The following is a 16,594-nucleotide window of genomic DNA, read 5'->3' on the forward strand; positions in this document are numbered from 1 at the left end:
TGTCTTTCAAAGGACTTATTCATTTTCTCTAAATGGTTGAATTTATTGGCATCAACTTGTTAGGGTAATTTTTATTGTTTATTATCTATAAAATCATAGTAATGTCATCTCTCTCATTGCTATATTTATAATTTATCTTTTCTGATAAATCTGGATAGAAGTAAGAGTTTTACTGGATATCTCAAAGAATAACCTTTGGTTTCATGGGTTTTCTCTCTTTTTCTGTGTACTGTTCCATTTATATCAACTCTCATGTGATTTCCTTCTTTTTGCTCACTTTGTGTTTTAATTGAGAGAGAGAGAGGGCACAAGTAAGCAACGGTAGAGAGAGGGAGAGAAAGAAAGAAAGAAAGAAGCGAGACTCGTGTTCATCCAAAGCAGGGCTTGAGCCCACCTAATGCAGGATTTGAACTCACAAACTGCAAGATCATGACCTGAGCTGAAGATAGATGCTTAGCCAACTGAGCCACCCAGGCACCCTTTTTCTGCTTACTTTAAGCTTCACTTGTTCTTTTTTCTATTAAGGTGAATGGAAACGGAGTTTATTCAATATCTATTTTATTTTTTTCTATATAAATTTGTGTAAGTTTCCAAGTGTTCCTTTAGTTGTATCCACAAATCTTGCTGTTTTGATTTTTATTCAGTTCAAAATATTTTGTAATTTTCCTTTTGATTTCCTCATTAATCCACAGATTATTTATCTATTTATTTGTTTTTCAGCTTTATTGAGATATAATTATCAAACATTGTGTAAGTGTCAGGTATAGAGCATAATGATTCGATATATGTATATACTACAAAATAAGTGGCACAAGTTTAGTTGACATGGGCCATCTTGCAGAGTTACAAATTGTTTCTTTTGTGTGTGTGATGAGAACTTTTAACATGTACTCTCTGAGTAACTTTCAAACATATAATATGGTACTGTTTTTGTCTGTCTTAGAGAACAAGAGAGGGAGCATGCAAGTTGGGGAGAGGGGTAGACGGAGAGAGCGAAGGAGAATCCCAAGCAGGCTTCAGCTGTCAGTGCAGAGCCGGATACGGGGCTTGATCCAGTGAACTGTGAGATCATGACCTGAGCCAAAAATCAAGAGTCCGATGCTCACCTGACTGAGCCACCCAGGTGCCCCTATAATACAGTATTGTTAACTATAGTCTTCATGTTGCACATTACATCCCCAGGGCTTATTTATCTCATAATTAGATGAACTTGCCGATTAAAGAAAATGGTTTTAAAATTAGATACTAAAGACAAAACCAACGGTATGCTATATTCAAGAGTCAAACAAAATACAGAGATTCAGGACGGCTAAAACTGAAGAGCCTGGGCAGAACTATGTCAGGTACATGGTACGCGGGAGTAGTGATACGGCAGGATCAGGGGTCAGGAAGTCCACCATGTCGTTTTTTTTTGTTTGTTTGTTTTTGGTATATTTTCACCCAGATTTTCCCCCTTATTTTATTTTTTCAAGTTTTAATGTAAATTCCAGTTATTTAACTTCCAGTGTAATCTTAGTTTCATGTGTGCTACATAGTAATTCAACACTTCGGTACAACACCTGGTGCTCATCACCCCACGTGCCCTCCTTTGTCCCCATCACCTAGTCCCCTCATCTCCCACCCACCTCCCCTCTGGTGACCCTCGGTGTGTTCTCTGTAGTTGAGTCTGTTTCTTGGATTCTCTCTCTCTCTCTCTCTCTCTCTCCTTCACTTTGCTCTTTTGTTGTTTCTTTGATTCCACATATGAGTGAAATCATATGGTATTTGTCTTTGTTTTATTTTGCTTAGCATAATGCACCCTAGCTCCATCCATGTCATTGCACACGGCAATCTTGCACATGGCAAGATTTCATTCTTTTTTATGGCCAAGTAATGTTCCAGTGTGTGTGTGTGCGCGCCCGCGTGTGTGCACATGCACGTGCATCACGTCTTCTTTATCCATTTATCAGTCGATGGACACTTAGGCTGTTTCTATATTTTGGCTCTTGTAGATAATGCTGCTATAAACATCAGGGTCATGATGCCCTTTGTATTAGTATTTTTGTATTCCTTGGGTAAATACTTAGTAGTGCAACTGGTGGACCATAAGGTAGTTCTATTTGTAACTCTTTGAGGAACCTCTGTAGTGCTTCCCACAGTGGAGGCACCAGTTTGCATTCCCACCAACAGTACTAGAGGGTTCCCCTTTCTCCACATCCTCGCCAACACCTGTTGTTTCTTGTGTTGTTGATTTTAGCCACTCTGACAAGTGTGAGGTGATGGCTCATTGTAGCTATGATTTGCATTTCCCTCATGATCAGTGAGGTTGAGCATCTTTTCATGTGTCTGTTGGCCATCTGGATGTCTTCTTTACAAAATGGGTATTCATGTCTTCGGCCCATTTTAATTGGATTATTGATTCATTGAGTGTTGAGTTTTATAAGTCCTTTATATTTTGGATACTAACCCTTTATCAGATTTTTCATTTGCAAATATCTTCTCCCGTTCCAAAGGTTGCCTTTTAGTTTTGTTAATTGCTTCCTTTGCAGTGCAGAAGTATTTAAGTTTGATGAAGTCCCAATAGTTTATTTTTGCTTTTGTTTCCCTTACCTCAGGAGACATATCTCATAAGAATTTGCTAAATTTGAGGTCAAAGAAGTTACTGCCTGTGTTCTCTAGGATTTTATGGTTTCCTGTTTCACACTTAGGTCTTTCATCCATTTTGAATTTAGTTTTGTGTATAGTGTAAGAAAGTGGTCCAGTTTCATTCTTTTGCATGTTGCTGTCCAGTTTTCCCAAAACTAGTTGTTGAAGTGGCTGTCTTTTTTCCATTGGATATTCTTTCTTGCTTTGTCAAAGATCAATTGACCATATAGTTGTGAGTTCATATCTGGGTTTTCTATTCTGTTGTAGTGATCTGTGTGTCTATTTTTGTGCCAGTACCATACTGTCTTGATGACTACAGCTTTGTACTATAACTTGAAGTCTGGAATTGTGATGCCTCTAGCTTTATTTTGCTTTTTCAAGGTTGCTTTGGTTATTTATAGTTTTTTGTGGTTCCACACAAATTTTAGGATGATTTGTTCTAGCTCTGTGAAAAATGCTGTGTTATTTTGATAGAGATTGCATGAAATGTGTAGACTGCTTTGGGTATTATAGACATTTTCACAATATTCTTCTGATCCATAAGTGTGGAATGTATTTCCAGGTCATTGTGGTGGCTTCAGTTTCTTTCATCAGTGTTTTATAGTTTTCAGAGTACAGGTCTTTCACCTCTTTGGTTAGGTTTATTCCTAGGTATTTTATTATTTTTGGTATAATATTTTTTACACTCTCTTAAAAATGTTTATTTTTGTCAGAATAGCTGATGATTTTCTGTTAAGTCTTTTGGTTCATTATTAGAACAAGCATTTTCCCCTTGAAAGAAAAGTCCATTAAAAATATGCCAATCCTTGAGGTAAAGAACTTTAACTTAAAAAAATCAGATTTTTTAAAGTAAAAAATTCTTAAAATTCCTTTAGCTTGATAAATAGAAATAATCTCTTCTTGCTCTACTCTGATGAACAAAAATGTACTTTATACAGCAAAATATCCAGTCGCTTATTGGCAAACTGAAGGTGAGAACCTACCCATTTACATGTTCTACTCAAACACAGTGCAATACTTCCGTGTTCATACAGACTTCAAAACAAAAACAAAAACAAAAACCCACCACCAACAACCAAAAAACAGTTACCAACACTCTTCTGGCAAAGGCAACAGAAGTTTTAGATCTCAAAGCTCCAGAGGGAATTAATCTGAGTCTTAGTCATCAAGACACCCCTCGGCATCTGTTCCCTGTTCCTTTTTCAAGAGACATGCACAAGCTGCATTAGTAGCCATGTCCAGGGCCAGCTTCTTCTCGTTGTTTCCTAAGTCTGTTCTTGCACCTTTTTGCAGAAGCAACTGGACAATATCTGCATAACCCTTCCAGGCAGCGGCGTGCAAGGCTGAGTCTCCCAACTTGTTCGGCTGGTTCAGTTCAATGTTTGGCTGAGTGAGCAGCATTTCCACTGTATCTTTGTGGCCCCCGTGGCAGGCTCAGTACGGGGCAGTGCTCCCGGCTTTGTCCAAGCCGTGCACGCCGCCGACTCGGTTGTCCAAACACTCCCTCAACCAGCTCAAGTTGCCCCTTTTTGCAGCTTCGTGCAACAGATTGTCAATGGATTCTGCCTGCGTGGCCACATAGCTGCTCGGGATTAGGCCAGTCTTGCCTCTGGAGGTGCCTTGCCACCAATTGGTATCACTCACGTCAGTCATGTAGATAATATCACCCTCCTCGAAGTACAATTCATCTGGAGTTGTGGGTTCAAACGTATAAAGAGCTCTGAACACTTTAACTTGCCCTGGTTTGACCGGTTTGGGTGGCGGCTTTGACATCGCGCTTCCTGGAGCGGCGGAGTCTCAAGACCTGGGCCTGAAGAGCCCACCGAACGCCCCGCCAGCTGACACTCGGGGCCCCAAAGTTTCTCTTTATCTGATGTGCCGCAGTGCGCCTTTGAGGACCTGTGCCCACCCTTCTCTTTTTGGTATAATTATAAAGGGGATTGATTCTGGGGTGCCTGGGTGGCTGAGTCGGTTAAGCATCCAACTCCTTTGACTTTGGCTCAGATCATTATCCCAGGTTCGTGGGATCAAGCCCTGCATTGGGCTCCATGTCAGCGTGGAACCTGCTTGGAATTCTCTTTCACTCTCCCACTGCCTGTCTCCACCATTTGTACCTCTCTCTCTCTCTCTCTCTCTCTCTCTCTCTCTCTCCCCCCCAAGAGACAGATAGATAGATAGATAGGATTGATTCCTTCATTTCTCTTCCTGCTGCTTCATTATTGGTACATAGAAATGTAACAGATTTCTGTATGTTGATTTTGTATCCTGTGACTTCACTGAATTCATTATCAGTTCTAGCACTTTTCTGGTAGAGTCTTTTGGGTTTTCTATATAGAATGTCATGTCATCTGCAAATAGTGAATGTTTTACATCTTCCTTCCTTATTTCTTTGTGTTGACTGATTGTTGAGGCCAGGACTTCCAGTAGTATGTTAAATAACAGTAGTGGGGGGCGCCTGGGGGGCTCAGTCGGTTAAGCGTCTGACTTCGGCTCAGGTCAGATCTCACTGCTCGTGGGTTGGAGCCCCACTTTGGGCTCTGTGCTGACAGCTCAGAGCCTGGAGCCTGCTTCCGATTTTCTGTCTCCCTTACTCTCTGCCCCTCTCCCACTCATACTCTCTCTCTCTCAAAAATGAATAAATGTTAAAAAATAATAATAAAAAAAAGAACAGCGGTGAGAATGGACATCCCTGTCTGGTTCCTGAGCAGAGAGGACAAGCTCTCAGGTTTTCCCATTGAGGATGACATTAGATGTGAGTTTTTTCTTATATGGCCTTTAGTATTTTGAGATGTGTTTCCTCTAAACCTAATTTTTTGAGGGCTTTCATCGTGAATGGCTGTTGTACTTTGTCAAATGCGTTTTGTGCATCTATTGAAATGATCATGTGATTGTTATCCTTCCTTTTACTAATGTGGTTGATTTGTGCATATTGAACCAGTGTTGCAGCCCAGGAATAAATCCCACTTGATAGTGGTGAGTGATTTTTTTTTAATGTAGTGTTGGATTTGGTTTGCAAGTATTTTATTGAGAATTTTTGCATCCATCTTTATTGTCATTCTTTTTTTTTTTAATATAATGTATTGTTAAGTTGGCTAACATATAGTGTATACAGTGTGCTCTTGGCTTGGGAGTAGATTCCCATGATGCATTGCTTACATACAACACCCAGTGCTCATCCTAAAAGGTGCCCTCCTCAATGCCCATCACCCACTTCTCCCTCTCCCCTGACCCCACATCAACCCTGTTTGTTCTCTGTATTTAAGAGTCTCTTATGAGTTTGCTTCCCCCTCTGTTTGTAACTATTTTTCCCCTTCCCTTCCCCCATGGTCTTCTGTTAAGTTTCTCAATTTCTACATATGAGTGAAAACATATGATATCTCTCTTTGTCTGACTGACTTATTTCACTCAGCATAATACCCTCTAGTTCCATCCACGTTCTTGCAGATGGCAGGATTTCATTCTTTCTCATGGCTGAGTAATTTTCTATTACTGGAGTCTTTGTCTGCTTTTGGTATCAGGGTAATTGCTGGACTCACAGAATGAATTTGGAAGGTTTTTTTTTTCCCATTTCTACTTTTTGGAATAGTTTGAGAAGAAGAGGTATTAACTCTTTTTTTCTAAATAGTTTATTACCAAGTTGGTTTCCATATAACACCCAGTGCTCTTTTCCACAAGTGCCCCTCTCCATGACCACCACCCACTTCCCCTTCCCCCCTCCCTCTTCAGCCTCAGTTCGTTTTCAGTATTCAAGAGTCTCTCATGATTTGCCTCCTTCCCTCTCCCTAACTCTTCCCTCCCCCTTTCCCCTTCCCATGGTCCCCAGTTAGGTCTCTCCTGTTAGACCTCTGAGTGACAACATATGGTATCTGTCCTTCTCCGCCTGACTTATTTCGCTTAGCATGGCTCCCTCTAGGTCCATCCACGTTGCTACAAATGGCCAGATTTCATTCTTTCTCATTGCCGTGTAGTATTCCATTGTGAATATATATATATACACACATATATATGTGTGTGTGTGTGTCAAATGTATATACATTGTGTGTGTGTGTGTGTGTATATATATATATATATATATATATATATATATGTTCATTTTAGCCACTCTGACTATTGTGAAGTGGTATCTCCGTGTGGTTTTGATTTGTGTTTCCCTGATGCTGAGTGATGCTGAGCATCGTTTCATGTGCCTGTTGGCCATCTGGATGTCCTCTTTGGAGAAGTGTCTGTTCATGTTTTCTGCCCGTTTCTTCACTGGATTATTTGTTTTTCGGGTGTGGAGTTTGGTGAGTTCCTTGTAGATTTTGGATACTAGCCCTTTATACAATATGTCATTTGCAACTATCTTTTCCCATTCTATTGGTTGCCTATTAGTTTTCTTGATTGTTTCCTTTGCAGTGCAGAAGCTTTTTATCTTGAGGTCCCAACACTTCATTTTTGTTCTTGATTCCCTTGCCTTTGGGGATGTGTTGGGTAGGAATTTGCTGTCACTGAGGTCAAGGAGGCTGCTTCCTGCTTTCTCCTCTAGAGTTTTTATGGTTTCCTGTCACACATTTAGGTCCTTCATCCTTTTAAATGTTTGGTAGAATTCACCTGTCTAGCTGTCTGATCCTGGACTTTTGTTTGCTGGAAGATTTTGATTACTAATTCAATTTATTTGCTGGCTATAGGTCTGTACAAGCCTTCTGTTTCTTCCTATTTCAGTTTTGGTAGTTTACAAGTTTCTAGGAATTTATCCATTTCTTCCAGGTTGTCCATTTTGTTGGCATATGGTTTTCCATAATATTCTTTTATAATTGTTTATATTGGCATGGTGGTTGTTATTTCTCCTCTTTCATTTGTGATTTTATTGATTTGGGTCCTTACTCCTTTCTTTTTGATAAGTCTGGCTAAAGGTTTGTTAATTTTATTAATTATTTTTCTTGTCATGAGAAGTTTCACGTTCAGTTCTCTTAGCGACTTTCAAGTATGTGATTCAGTGTTGTTGACTATAGTCGCCATGCTGTACATTACATCACCAGGACTTCTTTATTTTATACTTGAGGTCTGTACCTCTCGATCCTCTTCATTCATTCTGCCCATCCCCCTACCCCTTCCCCTCTGGCAATTACCACTCTGTTTCTTATATCTGTTAGTTTCATTTTGCTTATTTATTTTCTTTTTTTAGATTTCACATATAAGTGAAATTGTTTGGTATTTGAAGAAAGCATTCTTAAGCTGGTTTGTAATGGATGAGTAAAAGTTAGCCAAGTAAAACTCGGGAAAACTCCAGGTAGTGGAAACAGCATGTTGGAGGGTCAGAGATGGGAAGGAAGTTGGGTATAGGTGAGATTCTTTTTTTGGATTTGTTTTTTCCATTGCCACTCTTTTTATTGTTTGTATATTTGAAGCCTAATCCAGTAACATAAACTGCTAATTAGCACATGTTTTGTATGGTATGGATTCTCTACTGCAAGCTACAGAAGAGAGAATGTTATTGAGAAAATCCGAGGAAGAGGAAAGTACAGTCACAGCCCCACACTTCCTGTGCAGCTCGGACCCTGCTCCTCTGGGCCCGCCTGCAGTTTGGTAGCAGAAGCGGGATCTCTGCCCTACACTTTGCATCTCCCCCTCCACGGGTGGTGGGACGACAGTTTTGAGTGCACTGACGGAGGCTCCAGCTATTTCTAGTAGGAGTTTATGAAAATGTGTGTCCGGTCCCAGTGGGCCACTGGAGCCATTTCTGCTCATGGTCCCAACAAACTCAGTAGGAAACCCTATTAAATAGCCTTACAGTAGCAGGACATTGAGTTCTTCCAGGTTTTTGGAATCATCAGTAATAACAGTCGCTGTGGGGCGCCTGGGTGGCTCAGTTGGTTAACTGTCTGACTCTTCTTTTCGGCTCAGGTCATGATCTCATGGTTCGTGAGTTCAAGCCTCATGTCGGGCTCTGGGCTGACAGTGTGGAGCCTGCTTGGGACTCTCTCAATCCCTCTCCCTCTGCCTCTCCCCTGCTCCTACTCTTTCTCTCTGCCTCTCTCAAATAAATAAAGGAGTGCCTGGTGGCTCAGTTGGTTAAGTATCTGACTTCAGCTCAGGTCATGATCTTGCTGTCTGTGGGCTCAAGCCCCATGTCAGGCTCTGTGCTGGCAGCTCAGAGCCTGGAGCCTGTTTCAGATTCTTTCTCTCTCTCTCTCTTCCTCTGCCCCTCCCTAGCTTACACTGTTTCTCTCTCTCTTTCAAGAGATAAATATTTATTTATAAAAAATAATAACAGTCAGTGTGCATTACAGACCAAAAGCAGCTAGGACATACTTTCATGACTTTCTCCCTGAGTACCTGGGTGTGAGGAGGGGTGCTTGGAAGTCCCTGTTCGTTGTGTCCTGCCTATGTTGTGGTATCGAGCCCGGACACATTCTGCTGGCTGGGAAAGAGAGAGGGGAGCTAGATGTGCCGCTGCTTTGCCGTGTGCCAGTGAGGCCCCACAGTGCCAGCGGCCCTCAGCCCGCATGCTCCGCTGAACCCCCGTTAGGTGGAGTTTAGGTGTATTTGGGGGGAGAAGTAGGTGAGAAGTGGATTGGTTGGCCTCAGTAACAAGCATGTTTGTTTCTCCCACTCTAGCATGAAAATACAAGTGTTTGTGAATTTCTTACCTATTTCCCTCCCGGGGAGAGAATGGGACGTGAGGACCGCTGAGGAACACTGGGTTTGAACAAATGAGAATGGATATGAGTAATCCCATCTATGTAATGAATCTGATGAATCACTGAAGAGCCCGCAGTTACTCTTCCCCAGGCTTTGTGGTCAGTGTGTTCAACGCCACTGGCAACTACTCACCCAAAGCCAGCGTCAGTTAGCTCTTCCCCCTTTCCCCTCATCTGGGGAATAAGCATAAGCATCTTATGCTCTCAAGTCTTCTATTAAGTTTATGAAAGTGGCTTCAGATTTTCTAGGAGAGTAGAGAATATTGACTCTGCAGATGTGCTTCTAATTTGCTCCTCAGATGAGCTCAGTTTGAAGTCAGTCCACATTGAAGTTGAGCTAATAAATGAATAACAGGAATGTCTCATCTCTGAGTAGGGCGCACCCTACAATTTCTATTAGGACTATAGAATACTTATGATTATGACCATTTGGCATTAAAAACACCCCCTTCTTGCTATATATCCAAAGAAAATAAAATATGGGTCTCAAAATGATATCTGCGCTCCCATATTCATGAAGTATTATTCACAATAGTCCAGATATAAAAAAGCAACCTTAAGTTCTGTGAGTGGATGTTGAAACAAGTAAAAACAGTTAAACTCATTGAAGCAGAGAGTAGAGCAGTGGCCTCCACGGCAGGAGCGTTGCAGGGGAAATGAGGGCGCAAGCTTTCAGGACGGCGAGTTCTGGAGACCGAGTGCACAACACAGTGAGTACTGGTAGCGGTCCCGTGTTGTATGCTTGACATTTGCTAAGAAGGTAGATCTTAAGCATTCTTACCACATACAAAAGGATTGGTAACGATGTGAGGTGATGGATATGTTAATTAGCTTGAGTGTGGTGATCATTCTACTCAGGATATCAGCGTTAAATATCAGTTCCTACACCGTAAATGTATATAATTCCTTTTTTGGTCAATAACACCCAAATAAAGCTGGAAACATACAACTGAGCTGAAGTGACCGTCTTGCAGGTATGAGAGGATTGAAATCCCAATCCATATCGTGCCTCACGTAACCATCGGGAAAGTGTGCCTTGAATCAGCAGTCGAGCTGCCCAAGATCCTGTGCCAAGAGGAGCAGGACGCGTATCGGAGGATCCACAGGTGGACACTTGCCTCTGCTCTCGTCTCTCCTCCCCTCGGGCCCGCCTTCCCCCACTTAGACACAGTGCGCTGCCAGGCTGTCTAGCACTCACTGCTCGCCTGCTGTAGTTTGGATCCTTCAAGGGCAAAGACAGTTTTTGGTTGTCAAAAAAAATAAACTACAACATCTCAGTGGCCCCGTTGCCAAGCGCTGGGTCTTGCCCAATAAATGTGTACTTTACAAAGTGAGAGACAGTCATTTCAAATGATCTCTTTGGATCATCTTGAAGTTCTGAAGAAAATCACATCCCTACGTCATGCCAAATTTAACTTTAATGTGATGTAAATTACACATATGCATCTAACGCAATTGGCAGAGGCCTAGGGCAGTTTGTCACTTGCTACATAGTCCGTGACCATTTTGTTTTTCCCTCACTGCTGCTTTGCTACTGACCTGAACTGTTTTATCCCTCTAGCCTTACACATCTGGACTCAGTCACCAAAATCCATAATGGCTCAGGTAAGACTTTCTTTTTTAGAATATAGGCACTGATCTCTAATTGCTCTGCTGACAGAAACAGACTTAGTATAAGTGCTTGAAGTGATAGGTACAAGTTCTCCTTGAATTTCCTTTTCCAAGGGCTTTGCCATTCCTTAATCCTACTCCCCACTTTTCTTTAGGGCCCTGTGGCCCCTCTGCTGTATGTGCTAAGCCTAGAATAAGGCTGAGGGAAGGCTGGGACGAGCTTTAGGACCCGCTTCCGCGGTGGCATGCTGGTGTGTGTGTGTAACACCAGCTCTCAGGGAGGAGGGAGGGCCCTGAGTCCTGTGTCTGCCAGCTCCCTTGGTGTCCCACCCCCACCGTGGCGGATTTCAAACAACTCCTGTGGCCCCGACCACGTCACATACTTGCTGAAATTTCACCAGTCGGCTCTCGTGAGGTGATGTGAACTGTCCGAGCACACCCCTGCTGGCTCATTATGGCGGGCGCTGAGAGAGGCGGATAGAGCGAGAAAAGGGAGGCTGTGAGAGAGGAGAGCTTTTCCCGTCGGCCAACACGGAAGGAACCCTACACAAGGCCCGCACCACACCTCGCTTCTCCAGCACCCGCCCCCTCCGTCCCGGCCCTCGTCTGCGTAGCCCTGGCTCCCAGGCCCCTCTGTGGAGTCTTCCCCAGGCGCCGCCGCGGTCGCCAGTGCGGAGGCAGGCGAGGCTTTCCAGTGGTAGAGGCCGCTGCTTTGAGAGGCAAAGAAGAGATGGCTTCGCCTATCTGTCCCGCCATTTCGATCTGCAGGTACAACATGGTGGAGAGTTAAAAGTTGGTGATGTGTGACCTGTGGCCATACTCCAAAGCCACAGTAATTTAAAAAGTTTAAAAAATGAACAATTTAATGAGTAGAACTGAATAGAGCCCAGAAGTGGGCCCATGCGAATATAAAAATTTGTATTTAAGAAATATATTACTTCAAGTCAGTAAGAAAGGATGGCTTCTTCTCTAAATAGTGTCGGGACAGTTCATTTATTGGCTGATTCATTCAAGAAACACCTGAGTGACTGCTCTCAGCCAGGCACTGTTCTAGGCACTGGGGGTTAGTGACAAACCAAAGAGACATTTTTTTAAAAACATTTTTTTGATGTTTATTTATTTTTGAGAGAGAAATAGAGACAGAGACAGAGCATGAGTGGGGTAGGGACAGAGAGAGGGGGAGACACAGAATCCGAAGCAGGCTCCAGGCTCTGAGCTGTCAGCACAGAGCCTGATGTGGGGCTCGAACCCACAATCTGTGAGATAATGAGCTGAGCCGAAGCGGATGCTTTACTGACTAAGCCCCCAAGCACCCTTATTATTACTTTGTTATTGTTTATTATTTATTTTGGGGGAGAGAGAAAGAGACAGAGTGCTAGCAGAGGAGGGGTATAGAGAGAGAATTCCAAGCAGGCTCAGCACTATCAGCACAGAGCCCAATGTGGGGCTCGATGTCACAAACCGTGAGGTCATGACCTGAGCTGAAATCAAGAGTCAGTCACTTAACCGACGCAGCCCACGAGGTGCCCTGCGGAAAGAAATTGAAAGGGATATTAATCACAGCCTTCATCACAGCAAAACACCAGACGCCCCTGTGGCGGCCGTCAGTGAAGCCTTCTGCTGAATACCGTGCAGCCGTCAGGGAGGCAGGCCAGGTCTTGACGGACCAGAAAGATGCCGCTGTTAGGTGGCAAAACATAACATCCCAAGTCCTCTGGCTCATATTCAGAAGCATACGTACAAATGCACACACGTACGCGCATATGCCATGTACGTATATCTGAGGAGATACACCACACAGTCTTAACGCTGGTCGTTTTCTGGAAGTCCTGTGTTATGAGGGAGAAAAAGATGTTTCCGTTGGGCAGAGTGTGTTTTACAAAGAGCACTGCAGACTCTCTGTCTCCGGGTCCAGCCGAACATGAAGGATGGTAGCTCCCTGCCTCTTCGTGTCTCTGTTTTCCGTGTTCGGAAAGAGTAGCTCTACGCTGCACACACTGCATGTTAGCTAACTTGACAATGAAGTATATTAAAAAAATAAAAAAAATAGTAGCTCTCGGGCGGGTTGAACTCATGCATTTATTTCTTAAATCTGAGAAACATTTGAGCCATTTTCCTACTGGGCTTGTGGAAAAATACATTGCAGAAGGCAGCCTTGTAGCTCTCTAGGAGTTAGGGCCTGGGGCTGGGGAAGACAGCCGTGGCTCTTCGCCCTTCTGCAGGGGGAGGAAAGAGCCGATTTCTGCTCTCTGCGCAGCTGGGCTTCCCTCCACCTTCTGGACCCGGGCACAGTCAGGGAGGCCGCAGAGCGGGTGCCTCCCTTGCTCGGCTCTTCTGTCTCTGCCCTGGCCGGCGATCCAAGGTCCTCTGCTAGTCCCACTTCCTTCTCCAGCTCCTCCGTTATGTGCTCCCACTAGGGGGCTGCTAGGGGTGGAGTGCTCCCTCATCTGTGTGTTTGTCCCGTTGAAGTGTTCACCAAGAATCTGTGCAGCCAGATGTCAGCGGTCAGCGGGCCTCTCCTGCAGTGGCTGGAGGACAGACTGGAGCAAAACCAACAGCATTTGCAGGAGCTGCAACAAGAAAAGGAAGAGCTCTTGCAAGAACTGTCTTCCCTAGAATAAAGTCAGAGAACAATGGGGTAAACATTTTGTTTTCAATTTGTATGTTAAGCATGGTCTGAATATTCACGCACCGCATGTGTAGACAGAGAGTGGAGCCCAGTGGCTGGATGTTAATCATGCACTGAGCACAGGCTGTCTTCCTGAAAGTGTCGTTGGGGCCCCGTGAATCCTCTTCCCTGTAACTGGCCGACAAAGCACGTATGAAGACGATTTAAATAGTAAAATTGTTGTTAAGGCTACGGAAGGTACATTGGCATGGGTATTTCTTGTAATGAAATATCCAAGAAGTATATTTTAAATGTTTACTTTTCCCTTGTTTAACTTTAAAGTCTTTATTTTCATTTTTAGACACAGTCCCTACAAAGAGCTTGAGGCAGAAGAGCATTTCGTGTCTCAGTCTTGTAGTTCCGATGCTCGTGCTGGACGTGTAACTGTGGGTCGTGGGAGGGAGTGCAGGTGGCCTTATGTCTGCCATCTTGATCGCTAAAATACTAGGCATTCTGAGATACCTATCAAAGGTTGAATCTATGTGGTGCCCGTTCTAACCAAATAGACGAGTTCTAGCATATTTGACTCTGAAGCAAATTCCTACTAACAGATCCTATTTACATAGGGACTTCCATCATAATATAAATATGGTTTTCCAGAAACTCTTAGGACTTAGGGCGTTACAAAAAATCATTTTTTAGCAAGTTCCGTTGCATTATTCTTTCTACGTATAACCACAAATGCTAAGCATGCGTTCAAAAAAGAGTCAAGCCTACTGTACACTCGAAATTAAAGTGGGAATTAGAAGAGGTGGGAAGAAAGAAATCAATCTCAACAATAGTGGCAAAGGGTTGGTTTTGTTTTTTGATTTTCCTTCTTGCTTCTCCCTGGATTATTGTATTTCAAATTTCAAGCTGTAGTCCACCTGTACACGAATCACTTGGAGGTCAAACTTCATCTCTGGGGAGGGAACCTAGAAATCTTTGTGAATTCCCTAGCCGATTTTGAGGCATACTAAAGTTTAAAAACCACTACTGTAGCACATGAGTGTAAATGCTGGTTTTCCGTAATTCCCCACAGCTACAATTCTCTATTTTTTTCTCTCCCTCCAGGAAAAATGAAATTATCCAGGTATAAAATTAATTAAGCTAAATCGATTTTGAAGAAGTTGGAAGACTCACATTACCTGACTTGCAGATTTACTATAAAGCTACGGTAATCAAGGCAGTGTGGTATGTGCCTGACTGATTTCGACAAACATGTAAAAGCAATTCAATGGAGTAAGGATAGATAGTCTTTTCAGCAAACTACGCTGGAGTGATTGACACCCATAGGCAAAAAATGAACTTTGACCTAAGCTGCACACCTTAGACAGAAATTAATTCAAAAAATATCATGGATTTAAATGAAATATGTAAAACTATAAATCTTTTAGGGAAAAAACAATCAGAAAAATGATGAGGATCTTGCACCAGGCAACGAGTTCTTGGCCTCCACCACAAAAGCACAGTCCTAAAGGAAAGAACTGATATACTGGACTTCATCAAAATGAAACACTTTTGCTCTGTAAAAAATTTAAGAGGCAGAAATTGCTGAGGGAAATTATTTGCAAATGATATATCTGATCAATCTAGACTATATAAAATCAGCAATAAACAACCATCCAATTAGAAAGTGAGCAAAAGATATGACTAGACATTTCACTAAAGAGGGTATGTGGATGGCAGGTAAGCACATGAAGAGATCCTGAACGTCATTAGTCATCAGGGAATGCAAATTCAAACCACAATGAATTATGGTCACATATTTATCAGAATGGCTGAAGAAGAAATAGCAGACATTCCAGAGCCTGTTGAGCCTACAAACTGGGTGTCTCACACCGCGCTTGTGGGAATGCTAAATGGTACAGCTTCTCTAGGAAAGAGTTTGGAAATTTCTAACGAAGTTTGACACACATGTATCACACAGCCCAGCAACTGCACTCCTGGACATTCATCCCCAAGAAGTGAGACCCTGTGTTGGCACAAAAACTCCTCCCCAACATCCTCAGCAGCTCTCTTTATAACGGCTAAAAACTGGAGACAACCCGGCTGTCCTACAACCGCGTGAGTGGTTACGGCAAAGCCCTGTACCACGGCTACTGCCGTGCAGCCAAGAAAAACGGGCGACTGTTGACCTGCACAATGCGGGTGGACCTCAGGGGTATTGCGATGAATGAACAAGCCAGTCTCCAAAGGTCCCGCACCCTCTGACCGTGTTCTTGAAACAGCAGAAGTGTAGAACTGAGGGACAGACCAGCGTTGGCCCGGGTCAGGGCCTGCCGGAGGCGTGAGATAGGCGCCACCGCACTGGGATAAGCTTGTGCTGATGAAATAAGTCTGTATCTTGATTACGGTGCTGATTACAGTGTCTGTGCTAAAACGACATAGACCCACAAATGAGTGCACATAGAACCCGGTGAAGGCCAATCAGGTCTGTAGTTTTGTTAGCAGCCTTGTACCATCGTCAGGATGTTCATTTTGAAGTTGTACCAATCATGTAAGATCTTGCCGCTGGAGGAGACTGGGTGAAGGGCACGTGGGACGCGCTGTACTATGTTTGCAATTTCCTGTAAATCTGTAATGACTATGAAATAAAAAGTTAGAAGTATTACATAAGGAACTGGGATGAATGGCACTTAATTTATGAAATACGAGTGATAAAAAGAAAACCCAAGGGGAGTAAACTGATTTGAATGATTTCACAGGCCACGGTTGAGCACATGTCCCTTTCTTTTCCTGGGCTTCACTTTTTTTCGTTTAGACGTTGGGAGTAGATGACCACCCACGTTCCTGGAGGCCAGTGTTCAGTCTTTAAAAGTGTTCAGTGGCCCAGGGACCATGATATAGAGAGGACGTAGCCTTATGTTCCCACCTGTACTAATTTGGCTCCCTTTCCACCAAGTATTGCATTCCCTTTGCCACCCTGCACCCCCTCTGGTTAGTACTGTATTTTCAACTGCAGCCAATTTCTGATGGGAACAATATATACACTTGCTTCGTCTCTTTGTTTTCTCATCTTCCACTCATT

General features: G+C 43.2%; 1 protein-coding gene and 1 pseudogene across 4 annotated transcripts in view; one reads left to right on the forward strand and one right to left on the reverse strand.

Annotated features, from left to right (window-relative positions):
• Positions 1–16,186, forward strand: part of BRCC3 (BRCA1/BRCA2-containing complex subunit 3) — a 49,062-nt gene extending 32,876 nt beyond the window's left edge. For all 4 annotated transcript variants that reach the window (XM_029929894.1, XM_029929891.1, XM_029929893.1 and 1 more), the window contains 4 exons: positions 10,280–10,411; positions 10,867–10,910; positions 13,386–13,554; positions 14,638–16,186. In XM_029929894.1, coding sequence (XP_029785754.1) covers positions 10,280–10,411; positions 10,867–10,910; positions 13,386–13,537 — 328 coding nt within the window. In that variant the 3' untranslated portion in view covers positions 13,538–13,554; positions 14,638–16,186. The remainder of the gene's footprint in view (positions 1–10,279; positions 10,412–10,866; positions 10,911–13,385; positions 13,555–14,637) is intronic.
• LOC115284283 lies at positions 3,784–4,410 on the reverse strand (annotated as a pseudogene).
• Positions 16,187–16,594: the final 408 nt, after the last annotated feature.

This window comes from Suricata suricatta, chromosome X, assembly GCF_006229205.1.
Source record: "Suricata suricatta isolate VVHF042 chromosome X, meerkat_22Aug2017_6uvM2_HiC, whole genome shotgun sequence".
In the NCBI taxonomy this organism is placed as follows: Eukaryota; Metazoa; Chordata; class Mammalia; order Carnivora; family Herpestidae; genus Suricata; species Suricata suricatta.